At 40.4% G+C, this 18,903-nt stretch overlaps 2 protein-coding genes and 1 long non-coding RNA gene across 5 annotated transcripts in view; all 3 read right to left on the reverse strand.

The window, feature by feature from the left end:
* Positions 1-229: 229 nt before the first annotated feature.
* On the reverse strand, positions 230-2,066 carry LOC149117851 (uncharacterized). Of its 3 annotated transcripts, none has more exons than XR_016206384.1 (4): positions 1,803-2,066; positions 1,109-1,391; positions 593-709; positions 230-334 (listed from the first exon to the last, which is right to left on the reverse strand). It is a non-coding gene; the product is annotated as an uncharacterized LOC149117851 (long non-coding RNA). The 3 variants fall into 3 exon arrangements; XR_016206383.1 differs by having other exon boundaries at positions 1,109-1,586; XR_016206382.1 differs by lacking the exon at positions 1,803-2,066 and adding an exon at positions 1,533-1,775.
* Positions 2,067-2,810: 744 nt separating this feature from the next.
* LOC149117852 (uncharacterized) lies at positions 2,811-5,718 on the reverse strand. The gene is made up of 2 exons (XM_089276398.1): positions 5,682-5,718; positions 2,811-4,719 (listed from the first exon to the last, which is right to left on the reverse strand). Exons 1-2 carry the CDS (start codon positions 5,716-5,718, stop codon positions 3,143-3,145), a joined length of 1,614 nt encoding a protein of 537 aa, XP_089132524.1. The 3' UTR covers positions 2,811-3,142.
* Positions 5,719-11,550: 5,832 nt separating this feature from the next.
* The window catches only part of LOC110044311 (uncharacterized), a 41,745-nt gene continuing 34,392 nt past the window's right edge, over positions 11,551-18,903 (reverse strand). The window contains exons 18-25 of the mRNA XM_089286691.1: positions 18,236-18,386; positions 17,392-17,518; positions 16,640-16,697; positions 16,370-16,458; positions 15,701-15,821; positions 15,117-15,158; positions 14,396-14,528; positions 11,551-12,960 (exon numbers count right to left, since the gene is read on the reverse strand). Coding sequence (XP_089142817.1) covers positions 12,905-12,960; positions 14,396-14,528; positions 15,117-15,158; positions 15,701-15,821; positions 16,370-16,458; positions 16,640-16,697; positions 17,392-17,518; positions 18,236-18,386 — 777 coding nt within the window. The 3' untranslated portion in view covers positions 11,551-12,904. The remainder of the gene's footprint in view (positions 12,961-14,395; positions 14,529-15,116; positions 15,159-15,700; positions 15,822-16,369; positions 16,459-16,639; positions 16,698-17,391; positions 17,519-18,235; positions 18,387-18,903) is intronic.

Here is an 18,903-nt window from a genome sequence, read left to right on the forward strand (position 1 = left end):
TCGACGGGGCACTGCGATGAAAGGAGTTACTTTTTTGACAACATCACAATGCAATTTCATTTAGTTAATTGTATGTTTGCTTCACAATAGGTTACTGGATTATGGAATAGAAACAGAGATGTATTGAAGAAAACTGTCTTTGTCCAAAAGCTACCGCGAAAAGTTTTATTTTCAGATCGACACCGTATAATATTTGTTCCGAGTAAAAACACACAAAGGTAGACAACAGTTATTCTGTTCACAAAAGCGTTGTTTATTGATACTAATATGATAGCTTCTATTTTCACTCAGTCTTCATTTTCTTGGTAGTTGGTGAAGCTGGCTGTTCAACAGTCTGTATAAAATATAAACGAAACACTAACAGTAAATACATCTTGAGTTCACAAATTGACACTGAACAAGTTGCCTCTATATTCCAAGCGGAGAGCTGTAACTGAATTTCGTTCAATTTGCATGAGCGAAGCGTGGTTAGGACCGAAACATCTCCTACTATGATTCATTACTATGAAATGGAAATAAAAGTATCGAAACAGTTCGCGACCCTCCCTCTGTCGAATCTCTGTCCAGATATACTGAAGATAGAATAGCTTACCTCGATGGCCATATCCCATCCCTCGCCTAATTCCATTTCTGCGATTGCTAATTCAATCCCCTCCGCCGTGCTGTACATTTCGTTTCCATCTTCGTTGTGGGCTCGCCTGATATGGTTCTGGCACAACAACAAAAATATAGTAGGTATGTTTACTTTAATTTGTGATACACCTCCGTTCAGTGGAATGGGTACATGCAGCACTTAATGTCGTGAGATGTGACAGTCAACTTGGAAGTCTTGGAATTTCCGGAAAAAATTGTTTTAGTTGTAGATCAGTAGTCTATTGTTGTGCATTCGGTGATATGGAAAAAAGCTTTTAATGACCCGATTCATATAAAAGAAACTATAATTCACGTAATATGTTTTCGTATCATAGATCACTCGCTAAATCCAACAATAAGCTTCATTATATAACGACTGGTGTGCCAGAAAACTGACCTAGTTTGGCCGGCATTTCCGGAAAATATTTCAGGACCGCGAGTTGTTGAAATTGACTCTAAAATATAGGCAACTTACCCTTTAATGTGATTGCCGATTTTCCGGCAGTCCGAAAGGTGTTTTAGTTCCCTGTTTAAGAAGTATTGCACCGGGCCTATCTGTCTTCCAGCAACTTCTCTCAAAGTGTAATTTTGCTTAGCGCTCTTGGATACCAGACTGTGGCACGTCTAGAAGTGTCTCGGGTATTTCTCTAATTTCTGGCAAAACACAACGAAGTGCGAACGGGTCTTTGTTTCCAATTTTCAGGAAGGACATGAAAAGGAGTTCCTTCTGGCCTCTTGATTTTGAACTCATGGTAACCCTTCAAAAGAAAATAAACAACTAATGTTAGATTCGCAAGTGGTTTCCCGACCACCTGGACTGCCGTACCATGAATCGAGCGACTCACTAAGAGCTATAATTTTTTCTGAAGGGGCTTAGATGATTTATGTAAGTTACTTACATTACTTAGTTGCTATTTTGATTATATGGGTACCAGCATCCGCCATCTCAATACCTAGGAACACATCAATTACAGCTGTAAATATGGCCGCCGTTACGAACAACACATCGCAAATCAAAATACCCCCGCGCACTTTTTTCACAGATCGTGCACAACACTACAAACACGTTAAATCCCAAGAATATGGCGTGAAGATTAACGACATATTTTTTGTGATTTTCGCAAAAATCTCCAAGTAACTTAAATCTAATGACAAAACGAAAAACATACCTGGTTTGGATGCAAAATTGCAAGCGCTGTTTCACTTTACGAGTAGCATTTTACATCGTTTACGCTGGTCTTCAACCGCCATTTTCAAAACACATGAGGCTCCTTCTTTTCTGGTAATTATCGAATAGAATTATGGGTAAATTACCCGAGTATAATCGAAAAAATAACGAGCAAAGCGAAGTGAATACGAAAATTCCCGGTGTTTGAAATGGCCGCCATGTTGTGACGTCACATGGTTATCAAATCTGATAACGATCCCGGACTGTCTACAGTGCCATATATAATTCGATTTGACGACAGTCTCAGTGAAATCGTAGTACTTGAAATTCGCGTGTTTTCCCCTGTGCGCAGTGACGTCATGCTATGCGCCCAAGCCTTCAACATGGCTTCCAAAATGGCGGACGTTCAAATTGTTCAGGTACGGAGCTTTTTGCTGTTACAATCAGGTTAAAAAGTTAGTTCACATCCTAAAACATAGCGATTTGATTACGACGTATCATGTACTTTCATAAGAACGATTTTTTAAAAAATGGGTTTTCGCCTTCCGTTCTCCTTTAAGAAACAACAAGTACAACTGAATATAGCATTTTGGTCCAGGACCGGTGAGGGCAAACTAACGCCAGTACATGGCGAACTGGTATATTAAAATCGCGCGTAAGACTTGTGCAAAACTGAAAACGAAACAGATTTTGTACACCGGCGAGCTGTAAGCCACGCTAACGGTCGATATAGACTAAAGTACAGTAGATTTATTTGGTGCATCACCTTATACCGCCACACACGTGACATTAAACTTATTACCCAACACCTGATGTGTTTTCGCTTGAAAGAAGGTCTTACCCAATTCCGGTGCAAGACCAGTCAGATATAGCTTGATTATAAATTGTGACCATCTCATCATGCAACACAAGCTAAAACTTCGTTCCGCGAAAAAAACGATATCGTTCCACTTCCGCTGGAGAACATTGCCCTGCAAGATTAATTTTTTTGGCTTTTAATAATAATAATAATAATAATAATAATAATAATAATAATGTAATAATGTTTATTAGTGGCTTATAAAAAATTACAACTGTAAAAATTCTTAGGACAATATATATGTCAGGGAAATACTAACTTACAAACGAATTACAAATTACACTCATTCTTTACAACCCTTATAAATTTGTCTATTGTCATTTGTCGAAAAAATTTAAATAAGAATAGTAAAAAATACTCTACACATTTAAATGGCAAAAACTCCAGTTTAAAAATACACTGTAGCTATATGCAGGTCCACTTCTTGGCTCAGTGTTCGTGGCTTCGGCTAGAGTTCCCCAGAAATAGCATTCTCAATTGCCTTAACAAATATTTGCATGTCCTTTTTCGATATCTAAATCAATGTCCGACAGTTCTAAGTGGACTCTCCTAGGAGCTAGCGAGCCTCTTAAACAAAGTAATGCTGATCTCAGCAGCGCAAAAGATACTCTTGCCCTGATCCATGACATGGTAGTCGCATAACTTTCGCCCTTCTTTGTAGCAACTAACTCAGCAAGTCTACTATGGTATCGATTACATTCCACTGCCATTCCACCCGTCGTACTAAAAACTAATGGCGTGAATGTAGTTTGCTCTACTTCTAACACACGGCTGGCATACTGGCGTTTCTTCTCTGTTTCGGGCTGCCTGAATATCTGGTCTGGATCCAAATCTTTATAGGAGTCTGCATTCGGATGGCATACTCTGACATCAAAAAAAGCCGACCTCTGCCCCTCCCAGAATCCCCTAGCAACTATATCCAGCCGCGCATGAGGGGCGGTGTTGGCTCCCCTATTCAACTCTTCTCCTGTGATGTCTTGCAAAACTGGTTCGGTTTCGACACCATTGCATACCATGCTAAGCAGTTCCGCCTCCAAATCCCTTAGTTCATTATGGCGTTGGATGATAAATCCGCCTCTTTTGCATATCATAGCGTGATCCACATTGAATATGTCCCCGCAAACACAAACAGATGGAGTATCAGGAACTTCCCAGTCGTACCTGAGTTTCACAGCGTCTCGGAACTCACTCTTGTTTAAATCAAAATTCATATCTCTGATTGGCAAAACAGTAAGCCAACTAGAAGCACCTTTCTGAGTGGCAAGGTCGACAGCTCTCGAAGTTTTTCCAGAAATCGAGCCCTTCACCTCATCAAGTTTTTCCTTCAGATACTGATACTTCACTTGGCTCATCTCCCGTTGCACAGCGTGTACTTCACTTTCGTCTGGTGGCTTATGCGACTGTGATTTTATTTGATGGGCTAGTGGACCAGAGATGTTGGCTGATGCTGCATACTCTAAAGCTGCTGTTTGGCTTGGATTTATTAGGCCCATACCTCCCATTCTAACTGGCAGCGTCAATAGCTCACATTCAGCTTCTGCACAATTGTGACCTGTACTGGACGGTATTAGGGCATCAGCAATTGCGCGCTCCAAAGGAGCGAGTAGATCTTCTATATCAGGCAGAGTTCTCATAAAGTACGTCCAGCGGTGTTTTAATCCAAAAGTGAATGCTGCGTAGCAAGCCTGGGGCTGCGACAAAGCAAACTCAGCCAATTTTTTCACCTGCCCCACCCATTCTTCGACTTTACCGTTAACGTACTGCTCAAGGTAAGACCTGGAGCCCAGCGCCGCACCCACATGCTTCCGTCCTTCTGTGGTGATGTTTATTGCTGTTTCTTCAAAGATGCTCCTAGTGATCTCCTCCTTATCAGGCTTCGTAACAAGCCGGCTTTTTCCAGCATTATGGTAATATCCTAAGTCCGGTCCGGCCATCGTCAGCTCATCCCACCACATCCTGATGTTCTGTAGTGATCCACGCCCTGTCGCATCAATAATAATAATAATAATAATAATAATAATAATAATAATAATAATAATAATAAAATTTCTAAAGCGCCCTTTCCCAAGGGTCCAAAGGCGCTATTTACAGCCACTCGATGATTTCTATTTTCTCCGTTTCATGCTGCAGCACAATGATGAAGTGGTTGCATTGAGTTCTGTAAGCTGCTTCATGCGAAGAACTTAACAAATTCACGGTTATTGTGACTAAAATCTTCCAATAGCTTTATCTGGCCAATTCAAACATCGTTTCCGTGTGAAGAGAGAAACTTTCTAACTTCTCTTGCGCGGGATTATCAGTCACTACCTACATTTCAGTAGTTTAGAGATGATCTGTTCTAAGCAAATTAGGATGAAAGTTCCAAAGGCTCTCTAAAAGGTGGTAAAGGTATGGTCTTGAGTCAGTCATAATAATCGTGAATTTGTTAAGTTCTTCGCATAAAGCAGCTTACAGCACTTAATAGCAATCACTTGCTGCAGTATGAGATCGAGAAAATGGAAATAATCGATTGGCTGAAAAGCCAAAAGTTTTAATCTTGCAGGGAAACGTTCTCCGATGGGAGTGGAACAATATCGTTTCAGTCTAGAGGAAAATACAGTTCCATTCGGAAATTCAAACCGGAATTTTTGATCGAATAAAACGCGCGTAAGTTTATCTTATATCGCTTTATTGACTTGCCATTGAACTAGAGAGTGAAACAATGAAAGTACAAAGAGAGAGTGGGGTGGGTTGGAACGGGTTTCGTGAAGAAGTATGGATATGGATAGATATATGAATAATCAGAAAACTACAGCTTAGCCGCGTGCAGAGGTCTCGCCCGGTTACAATGAATCGTAATTTGATTTCGCTCGGCCAAAGCACATTTATATATTTCTCTTGTATTCTTCACATGACGTCATTAATTTTTGACAGCTACCATCCTGAATCCTGAAATTACTTTAATTTTAACTTGTAGTATATCACGTCACAGGGGGTTGTGAAATAAGAAAGCCTTTCGTTGAACTTGTGCCGTTTTCTGACCGGATCGACGTAAGCTCAAAAATGCTTTCATGTGCATGCTGAGAAACTATCAAGGCCCGATTGGCAAAGTTAAAATGAAATGCTCATTCATACCGCTTTAAAAATGCTCTTTTCTTTTGATTCGGTAAATCGTCTTGTAGTGTTAATTGATCAGTGGTAGATAGCCACATACTTCATGTTTCTTTGATTTTGCCGTAGACTGAATAGATTTTATAATTTAATATTGCGGTTCTGTTAAATTCCTGATGACGTGCTTAGCCGTCGGGGTTATGGAATTAAATCGAAGTTAGAAATCAAATAATGAACAAGTAAAAAAGATTCCCTCCAAGCCAAAAAAATTATACCTCTTTATTAATTAATTTATATCAAGTAAATTTGAACAAAATCGAACAACATATTGAGCACCTTCTTATATAATAATAATAATAATAATAATAATAGATTTGTATAGCGCCATATCCAGGGCTCATGGCGCTTTACAGTAAAAAATGTTATTGTTCTTATTATCTCTTATTATTATTCTTCCGTTCAATGTGGTGGAGCTAATGAAATAAAGCTTTTCCTTCCCAAAGTGCTGCCGTTTGCCGGAAATGTGGATAGCACATTAGTACTTTTAGGTGTATTATGAGAAACCAGCACTCCATCTCCTAATCAGACGAGAGTAAATACTGTTTACAAAAGCTAACAAAACCAGCCTTAATTGATTGAAATTGTATTGAAATTGTTTCCATTCTTAAAAGTGGTAACATTTTGTAATTTACGTTGACAACCGATGGTGTGTTATTTGTTGGTTTTTAAAAGCAGCGGTCTTGATGTCAGCAATGACTTTCGATAGCTCGCCATTGCAGGTGGCGAGATTGTCTTTGCACAGCGCATGCTCGTCGGAGTGGGGGGGGGGGGTAGAAATAGCGTTTGGCAGATGGGGGAGTATATATGTATTTTTGCGAGGTTTGCCCAGTCCATTACATTTGAATCAATTATTTTGAAATTTGCATGATTTATGAATTGTGTTCAGCGCGTGCTTAGAACGGCCTTCGGTGAAACGCCGATCCACTGTCGCATTATCCGACTTGGCAAGTCGAATTTATGCTAGAGTCGAACCAATCAATTTGAGTCGAACTTAATTGAAGCAAACGTTGCACCCGTTCATTTCAAAAATTAATAGGTTCGACGAATTAAGTTCGACTAAGATTAGACGTTCGCCCTAGGCCTAAGTGGTTTATACCTGCCTCTTTGAAAGCCTCTGATATACCTCTTTGGTAACGTTTGATTTCATTTTGCACCAGATGAAGTTTTTAAGAAATGCGGTCCTTTAATATCTTGCTTTTGATTGGTGTTACCTTTGTTCTCACCATTGAAACTGGAGGACAATTTGAAATGTCCGATAGGGAAAACCACGCTCACTAACAATACCGAACACTGGGTCTGATTTGAGAGGGTCCGAAGAAACTGTTAACGATTAGCCAATATATGCTTCAGTGCCATACATCAAGGGCACTTCGGAACACCAACAAAGAGCATTTAAATCACACGATGCCACACTTGTGTACAAGCCTTTAAATTCCTTGTCACGCTAGTTTGTGTTAAGGATAAAACAGAAACCTTAAAAAAGTGTGGAACAGTCTATCACAGCTATTGCGAACAATGTGACGGAGAATATGTTGGCGAAACCTCTCGTTTATTAGAAACGCGAGTAAAAAAACATCTTTCGAGGAATTCGTCAGCTGTTCATGAACATTGCCAGCTCACGGAACATATAACCCTTCTTAACATTCATATTTTTATTGTGGCTGACGAAGTTCAAAAGTTAAAGTGGCTACATTACGTCCAATACTATCTACAGTACTAACCTTAATAAAGTGTATTATCGTTTGTCTCACGATGTAGTCACTTGAGATGTAGATCGCGACGTTTCGACTGCTTACTGCTAGTCTTCTTCAGGCGATAAGGTCGAGTGATTGCACGGTATCATTTATATCACAAAGGTCGGCTGTGATTGGTGCATTTCGATCCTCCTATTGTTCCATTGTTCCGGCGAGTAGCTGTTCCCTCAGTGGGCCGCTGTTGTACCGTTCTCCTGTTGTTATGTTTCTTGATCGTGGGTATCCATGCTTCAAGAATTTCAATTCCACTATCCCTGTTGATGTTGTTAGGGTGAAGTCTTATGTGAATAGCTTCCTTGACCCTACGTGTGTACCAGTGAGGATCTCGATCAATAAACTTGACCTCATTCCAGATAGGATAGTGGCCGGTCTCGTGGGTGTGTTCAGAAACGGCGGAGGTCTGGGTACGGGCGAGTCGTATATCCCTGTCGTGTTCTTTGATCCTCTCCTGCATAGATCTCCCTGTTTCCCCGATGTAGACTTTGCCGCACTCACAGGGAATCCTGTAGACAACACCATCTTGTTTAGCCGGGTTGACGGTGTCCTTTGGTCGCACTAAGTGTGACCGAAGTGTCGTGTCGGACTTAAAGACGGTGCGAATGCCTTGTTGTTCTAGGCAGCGGCGGAGAGACTCCGAAACTCCTTGGACATAAGGTAAAACGGCGGTGGATTTAAATTCCGCGACAGGCTCTCTTCTTGGGGTTGTTCGTGCCTTTGTGATCTTCTGTACAAAAGAGGAGGGATATCCGTTAGAAACAAGTACAGATGACAGATGTTTCTTCTCTCCAGCGATTACTGATGGTTTGGTGACGAGACGTTTAGCCCGGTCGTACAGACACTTCACAATACCGCGCTTTACAGACTGAGGGTGGTGTGAATCATACGCTAGGTACTGATCAGTATGTGTTGGTTTCCTGTAGACACTGGTGGTAAGGCTTCCATCAGGTTCTCTGTAAACTGACGTGTCGAGAAAGGCGATCTTGTTGTTGTTCTCGATCTCCATGGTGAAACGGATTGATGGTTGTTGACTGTTCAGGTGTTGCAGAAAGACGTCAACTCTATCCCGATCCAGGATGGTGAAAGTATCATCTACGTAGCGTTTCCAGATCTTAGGCTTGCAAGGAGCGGACTCTATTGCTTGTTCTTCAAATATCTCTATGTAGAGATTAGCAATAACCGCGGATACAGGGCTCCCCATGGCTGTGCCGTCTCGTTGTTCGTAAATCGATCCGTTGTACTGGAAGTACGTAGATCTTAATACGAAATTCAAGAGGTCCGCGATTTGAACTGGTGTAAGTGTCGTGCGGTCAGCCAGGCCTGCGTCGTTCTCCATTTTTTGTAGCGCGGCTTGTACGGCGCCCTCGATCGGTACGTTGGTAAACAGTGACTCTACGTCGAAAGACACCATGATCTCGTGGTCCTGGATCTCTTCACTGGCGATGGTGGAGGCGAAGTCAGTTGAGTTCTTCACTGTGAAGTTCGAGTTACCTGCAAGAGGAGATAATACGTTAGCCAAGAAAGCAGACAGGTCGTATGCAAAGGTGTTGACACACGACACAATTGGCCTAAGCGGTGTGTCGGCCTTGTGGATCTTCGGCAAACCATAGATCCTAGGTGGTTGTTTGTGTCGGGGTCTGATCTTATTATAAACCGCCTCTGATATGTGTCCACGAAGAAAGAAGCCGAATCAACAGCACAGAGCATTACATCTGCTCTTTTTGCGGATGACGCTGCAAAGGTACTCGACAAGGTTAAATCCACTACCCAGTGAGTCTTTAATACCACCAAAGACCGTCAACAGCGCAAGTTTGAGAAACTTTTGCGAGAGAACAGTCTTCTGTTTCCCCTACAGCTTTTGTTGACAAAACAAAGTGGGTTATCAACTTGTCATCCAGGACCCTTAACGAAGCTGAGGTGTCCCTACTGAAGAAAGGTCTAAATTTCGCCGTGACTCCTACGAGCGTCCCAGCCACCGAGATCATCGCCAAGATTGAGTCAGCAGTCAGGCCACTAGATGCGGAGCGAGCAGACACAGTCAGGAGATCCGTCAACACCATCCTTCAACAGGCACAACCACCCACGCCCAACATCACGAAGGAACAGCAGGAGGCTCTTAAAAGCTTAAAAGAGGAAAACTCCATCATGGTCCTTCCGGCCGACAAAGGACGCGCTAGCGTAATCCTGGACGCTGACACATACCACGCAAAAATGTCAGCGCTAATTGATTTCGGACCGTACCAGCTGCTCAACAAAGATCCGACAGACCGCTTGACCCGGAAGCTATCTGAGAAGCTGCTAACCCTGAAACGGAGTGGACACATATCAGAGGCGGTTTATAATAAGATCAGACCCCGACACAAACAACCACCTAGGATCTATGGTTTGCCGAAGATCCACAAGGCCGACACACCGCTTAGGCCAATTGTGTCGTGTGTCAACACCTTTGCATACGACCTGTCTGCTTTCTTGGCTAACGTATTATCTCCTCTTGCAGGTAACTCGAACTTCACAGTGAAGAACTCAACTGACTTCGCCTCCACCATCGCCAGTGAAGAGATCCAGGACCACGAGATCATGGTGTCTTTCGACGTAGAGTCACTGTTTACCAACGTACCGATCGAGGGCGCCGTACAAGCCGCGCTACAAAAAATGGAGAACGACGCAGGCCTGGCTGACCGCACGACACTTACACCAGTTCAAATCGCGGACCTCTTGAATTTCGTATTAAGATCTACGTACTTCCAGTACAACGGATCGATTTACGAACAACGAGACGGCACAGCCATGGGGAGCCCTGTATCCGCGGTTATTGCTAATCTCTACATAGAGATATTTGAAGAACAAGCAATAGAGTCCGCTCCTTGCAAGCCTAAGATCTGGAAACGCTACGTAGATGATACTTTCACCATCCTGGATCGGGATAGAGTTGACGTCTTTCTGCAACACCTGAACAGTCAACAACCATCAATCCGTTTCACCATGGAGATCGAGAACAACAACAAGATCGCCTTTCTCGACACGTCAGTTTACAGAGAACCTGATGGAAGCCTTACCACCAGTGTCTACAGGAAACCAACACATACTGATCAGTACCTAGCGTATGATTCACACCACCCTCAGTCTGTAAAGCGCGGTATTGTGAAGTGTCTGTACGACCGGGCTAAACGTCTCGTCACCAAACCATCAGTAATCGCTGGAGAGAAGAAACATCTGTCATCTGTACTTGTTTCTAACGGATATCCCTCCTCTTTTGTACAGAAGATCACAAAGGCACGAACAACCCCAAGAAGAGAGCCTGTCGCGGAATTTAAATCCACCGCCGTTTTACCTTATGTCCAAGGAGTTTCGGAGTCTCTCCGCCGCTGCCTAGAACAACAAGGCATTCGCACCGTCTTTAAGTCCGACACGACACTTCGGTCACACTTAGTGCGACCAAAGGACACCGTCAACCCGGCTAAACAAGATGGTGTTGTCTACAGGATTCCCTGTGAGTGCGGCAAAGTCTACATCGGGGAAACAGGGAGATCTATGCAGGAGAGGATCAAAGAACACGACAGGGATATACGACTCGCCCGTACCCAGACCTCCGCCGTTTCTGAACACACCCACGAGACCGGCCACTATCCTATCTGGAATGAGGTCAAGTTTATTGATCGAGATCCTCACTGGTACACACGTAGGGTCAAGGAAGCTATTCACATAAGACTTCACCCTAACAACATCAACAGGGATAGTGGAATTGAAATTCTTGAAGCATGGATACCCACGATCAAGAAACATAACAACAGGAGAACGGTACAACAGCGGCCCACTGAGGGAACAGCTACTCGCCGGAACAATGGAACAATAGGAGGATCGAAATGCACCAATCACAGCCGACCTTTGTGATATAAATGATACCGTGCAATCACTCGACCTTATCGCCTGAAGAAGACTAGCAGTAAGCAGTCGAAACGTCGCGATCTACATCTCAAGTGACTACATCGTGAGACAAACGATAATACACTTTATTATTGCATCCACCACGATGAATAACAACAACCTTTTCCTCGACAGTACTAACCTTACTTACAAGTTGACAATATCACTTAATGCTATAACACTAATTTAACTTATAATTCTAACATAGCTTACAATAGTAACATTAATTACCTGTTAAGAATAACACGCATTTCTCATAATATCGTAAATTTAGTTACAACGATACTAACAATACTTAGGAAAATAACACGACTAAATTATTACGTGCACGTAATTAGTCACAAAAATTAAAGAAAAGTAGCAATATTGGTAATAACAATATGACCTTGCACACGGCGAGCGCGCCTGAAATTTGAATTAAACAGTCAGGATTCTGCAGGCGGGAAAAACTCTATTGTCCTGATGTCAAATGCATGTCAATAGGCCACGTTCGAAATACGAATATTCCAACATCAATCCGAGGCTTTCGGGTCAAAATTGCCATTTTTTCCCAAGTTTTCCTTTTGTTTTTCAATGCCCAAAAGAGACTTGGATACAAAGAAAACACCACCAAACGTAGAAGTTTGCCCTGAAAGCCTCGGAGCCATGTTAAAATTTTGATATACCGAACGTTGGAGACGGCATGAAATATTTACGAAAAAGGATTTTTGACTCCAAAAGCCATATCAGATTGTAAAGAGTGAAAAATATGAAATATTTTGCGTCTCCGACCTTTGAATTTGGCGCCAAAAGTGGGTCGTCCGCGCTCGGCAATTCAACTCGCTCGTCGATCGCTGTCGCCAGATAGGACTATAGTTGTCACTTTAGACATTTTGAACAAAATATGCTGCTCCTCGTCGAGTTCCGGAATTCTTGAGTCGAGTATAAGAAGAAGCCAAAGCAACTTAAAATTGTCTTTATTTTTTGTTAGCTGTGAAGAAAATACTATTATCGTATCGTATCGTTTTGATTGATTGATTGATTGATTGATTGCAATTGATTGCAATTGATTGATTGACTAAATTTTTCATTAACTACTCCCTAAGTTGTAATGGATTATGAATTGTGATTTGAGTATTATCAGATCTAGACGTCCTTTAAAGCTCATGATTCCATGGCCTGTATTCTTGAATGGCAATTCACAAGTGGATTATAATGTTACTCAGTAAATTTTGTGGTTGAATCAGACGACAAAGGAAAGCTTTGCGAGCTGTTACCAGCAGGCAAATATCAATTCTCAGTCTGGGCAATTTTAGCGAAACCATTCGTATTACCATTACAGTATTGCGGTAAGATCAGCAAACTACATTTTTCTAATATTTAAAACTAGCAAACTCCAAGAGTGTATGTATACTTCCATTGATGTTTATTATCAGTGTGTTAGAGGCGAGTGACGCAATACTTCATTGTCACATCATTCGTCTTCTTCCTGTCCTCTGTAAGGAGGGAAAAATCACTTAAAAATTCATTCACTGAATAGAGAGAGGGTCAACGTGTATACAACAATGCCGAGAGGTATTGTGGGAAATAAAAGTTTACTGTTGCACGGTGTCTCAGCATACTAAAAGGAGACCGCGTAGACATGTGCATTCATTCTTTCTCCTTCCTTGTTACCGTGAGCCCTAATCAAGCAATGATAAACTACCTATTACGATAATACTTTACGGCACTTTCGCCTAGACTTGATACGCTTTGCTATACAACCTTTGTCGAAAAGCTGTACATAGGCGCGGCTAGAGCTGGACTCTCATACTGCACCCTACGCACAGAATAATTCAGCCAGAGTGTGTATTACGGCGCCAGAAAACAATTTGGACTTTTCGTTAAGGTTGGAGACTGTGCAATATGAAGAATTTGTGTCACCAGAGTTGCGTCAAATTTAAAACTCCATGACTGATAAGTGCCAGAAATTTTGCTTCATTTCGAAGGGGATCTTTCCAAATACTAGTTCACAAGTATATCGGGATAAGACAAAAAAGCTGGTTTTCACTAGCGCGCATCATACATACGCTCCACATAAATAGCGCATCCCTTTGTGCTATCAAATGCATGTGTCAGTCGCCTTTTTTTCATTCTAGTCAAACCCAAGAAAACACAAAAATTTCGTACAATTAATATTTGTTTCCTTAATATCTCAATGAATATTTACTATATCTATATTTACTATATCTGATCTAAAAAAGCATGAAAAATACTTTCTAGGAAAAAAGGCCCGTCTTCATGGAAGCTAGTATTATATATATATATATATATATTTTAATTAAATGAATTAATTTGCTTGAAAAAAAAAAAAACATCTTCAGGATCTTTATAAATCGTCCAGATGGCGCAAATCGTCAATCTTCAATGTCGGCCATATTGAATTAACATGCCGTGTAGGCCACACCAAACTGTCTTAGCTCAAATTTGCAGGGAGACTGAGTAATTTACTTGTTACGCATTCTACCAAATCTCAACGCTATCAAATGAAAGGGAGTTTTTTGCGACTTTAATTAATTTACCACACGATAAAGTCTGGTTTTTAAAGGACCTGACTAGAATGAGAATTAAATTCATTTAAATTTCTTTCATGGTGCTTCGGGTAGTAGTAGTTTGATAGTGGCCGGAAAGCAAGAAATACGAAACGAATAGGACGGAATATGAATTCTATCACATGAATGGAATAGAATAGCATAGTTTGAACAAAGTTTTGATTCGTTTCAAGTGCAATAGATGAGAAAAATCTTGAAGAATAACGATAAGGCAATAAGAACAAAAACAAAACAACAACAACATTCATGATAAACAATTTTACGTAGAGCACGTCTATATTATACAGGCAGGACGGTGTTGCCCCCGTACAAGATGTCGTAAAGAAAATCTAATACCTACCAGAATCATGTAGGATGTCTGATTTGGAGCTTCCTTCCATAACAGGTGTTGTATTGGAATTGGAGGCTGGGGCTGTTCTTGTCTTAGAATCTGCTCTGAATTTTACAAACAACTTCCGAGTAGCATCCTGGACCTTAAAGACATTGAAATATGAATCAGTACTGTTTCTGTTTTCCTGAGTACTTTAGGCGAGGTAGGATAGGATTAAGCCTGATTCTTAGACGGTCCAGGTGGGGACCATTGCGATAAGACACGTAACAATTATTTTGTATTTAATAAATAGCCCTCAGCTTTGTCAATAAGATGGAATGTTTTTGTTGGCCATAACGCCGTGCAACGTCTCATCAAGTCCGCCATCTTGGATCTGGCATCTTGGATTTTATTTTATTTCAAGTGAAATGATGCAAGGAGGTACAAATTCTGCAATACTGCCTAAGAAAACTGTAAAAAAAGATTTTCGTCTCAGAAGTGTAGTTTGACTTGATCTAATTAATGTCAAAATACGGTTGCTTTGGCAATGTTACATAAGGCGGAGAAACAGGCGATACAACAAAATTTCTGTGAGGGATAAATGAACAGCTATTGAAAGTTTCAACATTACTTAGTAAATGGTCTTTTCAAAATCCTGAAGAAAAACTCCCTGGATGGTGGTGGTATCCTTCCTCAACTCCGAAACATGAATTCCTTCCCCTTCCCCCTTCACACCATTGACTTATATTACCTGATCATCAAGGACACAATGAAAGATGACAAACACAACTCCCTGTACAAATACACAAGAAAGTGAAAGAATAAGTCATTTTGTGACATTGACATGAATGAATTTTCCTAAGACAACGCTGCAGTTATTGTTTTAGAACACATTAAGGTATCTAGCTTAAAAAAAACAAACAAAACAAAACAAAACAAACAAAGAAAAAAACAACAACAACAAATACCTAGGAGATGAGAGAGTTGTGCCAATCTCTGCCTTTAAATTGTCGATAGAAGATATTTTAGTATCACTAGGGTTTTTTCCCTATTATTTTATTTATTTATTTATTTATTTATTCATTTATTTATTTATGTTTTTTGCAGTCATAAACTTTAAAAGTTCAACAGGCAGTGTTATCGGCGTGGGATTTGACTCTATTTACGTTTCTAAGCACTACATACTACTTTAGTGTCAGATGTAGAGATCCCAAGTTGTTTTCATATCCGAAGATGAATGTTACTGAGTGAGAATGAAATGCATCATCCACTAGTCAAAGACATCATAGACATATATCGGTGAAAAGGATACCAGAACGAGATCAAAACACATACCTGTGTGGTGTTAAGCAATAGAAAAACGTATTCCAAAGCGATATGGAACTCGATAAAAAAGCCCACTACATACGTAACGCCCAATAAGGGGAGTAGGGCGACAATGCTTCTCAGACCTTTCCTGTGAAGTTTGAAAATATGAGAGGCTCTTAAAAAGATAAAATTAATGCAGTTTCCTTAGGCGACGTCCCTTCTACGCGAAACTTACATAGACAATGAGCAAGCTTTCGTGTTAAACCATGCATTGAAATCTCGATACTGTGGGAAATTGGTAAGATAACAGTTTTAAAATATAGAAAAAAGACCTATATATGTAACTTTTAATTTAATATTGTATCTAATACTTTTATGTTTTACTTCTGGGAAAGTGGATGCCCCTGAAGAAATATTGATTTAAATAATTAAGTGAATAAAAATAAATATAGAAGAACGCCCTGTGGCTTTATAGAACGATCTTCTAACTTTACAGTAGTATCGGCTTAGAACTAGAATGATCATGTCACTTTTTAAATTTACCTCTAGTTATGCGGGAAAATAACTTAGAGGTTAAAAGGTAATTGTTGTCTTGTAGATGTTCTGACCTCATACAGGCTCGTAACATTAAGCAGAAGAGCATAGGTAGTTCATAGTAGTTCACTTTAGTTTTTTTTTTTTTTTACATAAGCTTACTTAGTGATTTCCACGTGGTCATTGCTGTTCTTGGTAGCTATTTTCCCAAAGATTACACGAAGAAGTATCGCAAACAATACCATATTTGCCTGACAGGAAAAAAAAAAGAGGAGGAAAAATAAACTGAAATAAATTATGCTGGAGACTCTTCAATAAATGAACAAGTATTTCAAATTAAGTTTAAAGAGGGGAAGCTATGGAGGAGGGAACGTGGGGGTGCTTGTTTGGTTCTACATGTACGTTCAAGGGTTAACAAACTCTATTACGTACCACAAGTATGACTAAGACGGGTCCTTTATAAATCCAGAGACTTCCATTTATCCAGCATCTGTAAAAAGACAGGAGAACTGCATATTGCAGCATTACGTTGCAATTTGTTTAATAAAACTGCTGTCATTCCCTCTCTTTTTTTTTTACCAGTCCACCAGACAGTTCAATGTTTAATTCTTACTTTCGTTTGCTTTGTTTTAGTTTCATAGCTAATTCAACATTAAAATAAAAACAATAGCATTGAATTACGGGTCGATTAACTGATCTTTTAAAACAAGACGTGCTAGGCAGTTGCTAATTAAAATGTTTAAGTAATATAATTGTGTCGCAACTAGTCATACCACAATTTTTATGCGTTTTAACTTTGTAACTTTTAGACTTATTCGGAAAAAGGAAGAGAAACGGCTTCTCAGCTTAATACTTCATTTCGTTATACATTTTAAGTGACGTCATGTTGGCCAGGCCAAACAATGTGACCTTAGTTACCGCTTGGGTTTAGTCGTAGTCGTGGCGAGGTTCTGATGTATCACACCAAATGCAGCACTATGGTAATAAAAGCCCAAAAATGGATGATTTGCTGGGAATGAAAAAGATGTCTGTGACCCTCTAAAACACGAGTGCAAAGGGAAGAGGAGTGCAAGTTCCGGACCAGGGCTACTCACTACTTCGCAGGGCTTCAAGAAAGTCTAGATGACTGCTCCGTAAATTAATACCTAGGGACTTTCAAAGCCGAGGGAAAAGAAGAGTCGTACCTGGTTCGCTGTATCTCAGCGGTAAAGTTTAATGAGCCACACCTGATGTCCTCATACTGAGCCTTTCCCATATCAAAGGTACTTGGTCTTATAGCTGATATTAATCCAACTATGACAGCCGGAGCTCCTGGGGTTAGAGTAACAAAACAGAGTCTGCTATTTTCTCACATATTTTTCGCATATTTTGCGACGGTTACTTCGTTGATTTCAATTCCCTTAAGGGTAGATATACGAAAATTACATTTCTCTCTTTCTTCTATCGGTAGAATTTTACTAGTCTACTAATGCTACTAGTCTACAATTTGATTGGCTGAGCTACTCGTATACTATCAGACATTAGTATAAATCTACTAGCGTTCTATCACGAATGTTCCTTCTCTGATTGGCTACGCTACTTACTATCTAGTATTCTGTGATAGATAGTGAGTAACGTAGCAGTGTGCTCTTCTTAACAAAACGATGGCCTCTCCTTTGCGTTCTCGAAGTGTCTGTGAAGGAATTTAGATAAAGTTTTGAACGACTAGCAAAGTTTTAATAAAACAATTAGACTATTTTCTCGGGCCGTGCCCTCGTCAACTATCACGCAATAGAAAGCTGGAGCTCATAATCCAATTGCTAATTAAAACGCAGTGGCTTTAGGTCGTCCGTAAAATAGCGACGTTTTCTCGTTTTTGCAAAGTTACGGCAAAAATATTTAAATACCAATGCATAATGAAACTAAAAAGACGAATAAACTGAAGTGCATTAACAGTTTCGTAACTTATAAAAACTAATTAATCTAATTGTTAATCAGAAGATGAATTGAGAAACGATATCATCGAAAGATATTGAAATTCCAGCTCACCCCATCCTATTGCCAAGTATGCAACGTACTGCCTTTTTACTGAGAAGACTTTAACCAACTTGATGTACAGGTTTATTCCTTCCACAAGCATCCATGTGAACAGTGCAGTGTGAAAAAAGAACTGACAGACTGTCACAGCCGAACATATGGCCTGCAAAACCGAACACATAATTGCAAATAATGCAGTCATAGTCAGATGCTTTGGGTTCATTTATTAATTAATACAGTGTAGCTGCCGTGACGTATTTGTGGCTACTGGCTTTAGCCAGTCACCATTATGTCATCAGTTATGTCATCGGCCACTTTTATGTCATCCAGTCACCATTATGTCATTTCCAGTGAAAAAAATTTCGAGTTCAGCAGAAACATAGCGCTATGGTCGGCGCTACAAAGGTCTACGATATCTGACCGCTATGCTCTACGTGGTCAAAATGGAGGACACTGCAGACTCGTTTTCCCACGCGCTTCGACACGACGTGGCTGTCGACGTGACATCGTTTGCATATCTTGATGAATAGGCAATGTTCGTTCAGTTTTCTATTTTTCTTTCTCATAAAACCAGGCACAGCTTTGACCAAATGTACCGAAGTATTGTTCTCGACGAATCTTGCAAGGATTTGAGCGGTTTCCGAGAGGTTTGTATTGGAAATACGATTGTTACGTGCCTT

This window comes from Orbicella faveolata, unplaced genomic scaffold, assembly GCF_042242905.1.
Source record: "Orbicella faveolata isolate gen_17 unplaced genomic scaffold, um_ofav_v1 contig_1, whole genome shotgun sequence".
Taxonomy (NCBI): Eukaryota; Metazoa; Cnidaria; class Anthozoa; order Scleractinia; family Merulinidae; genus Orbicella; species Orbicella faveolata.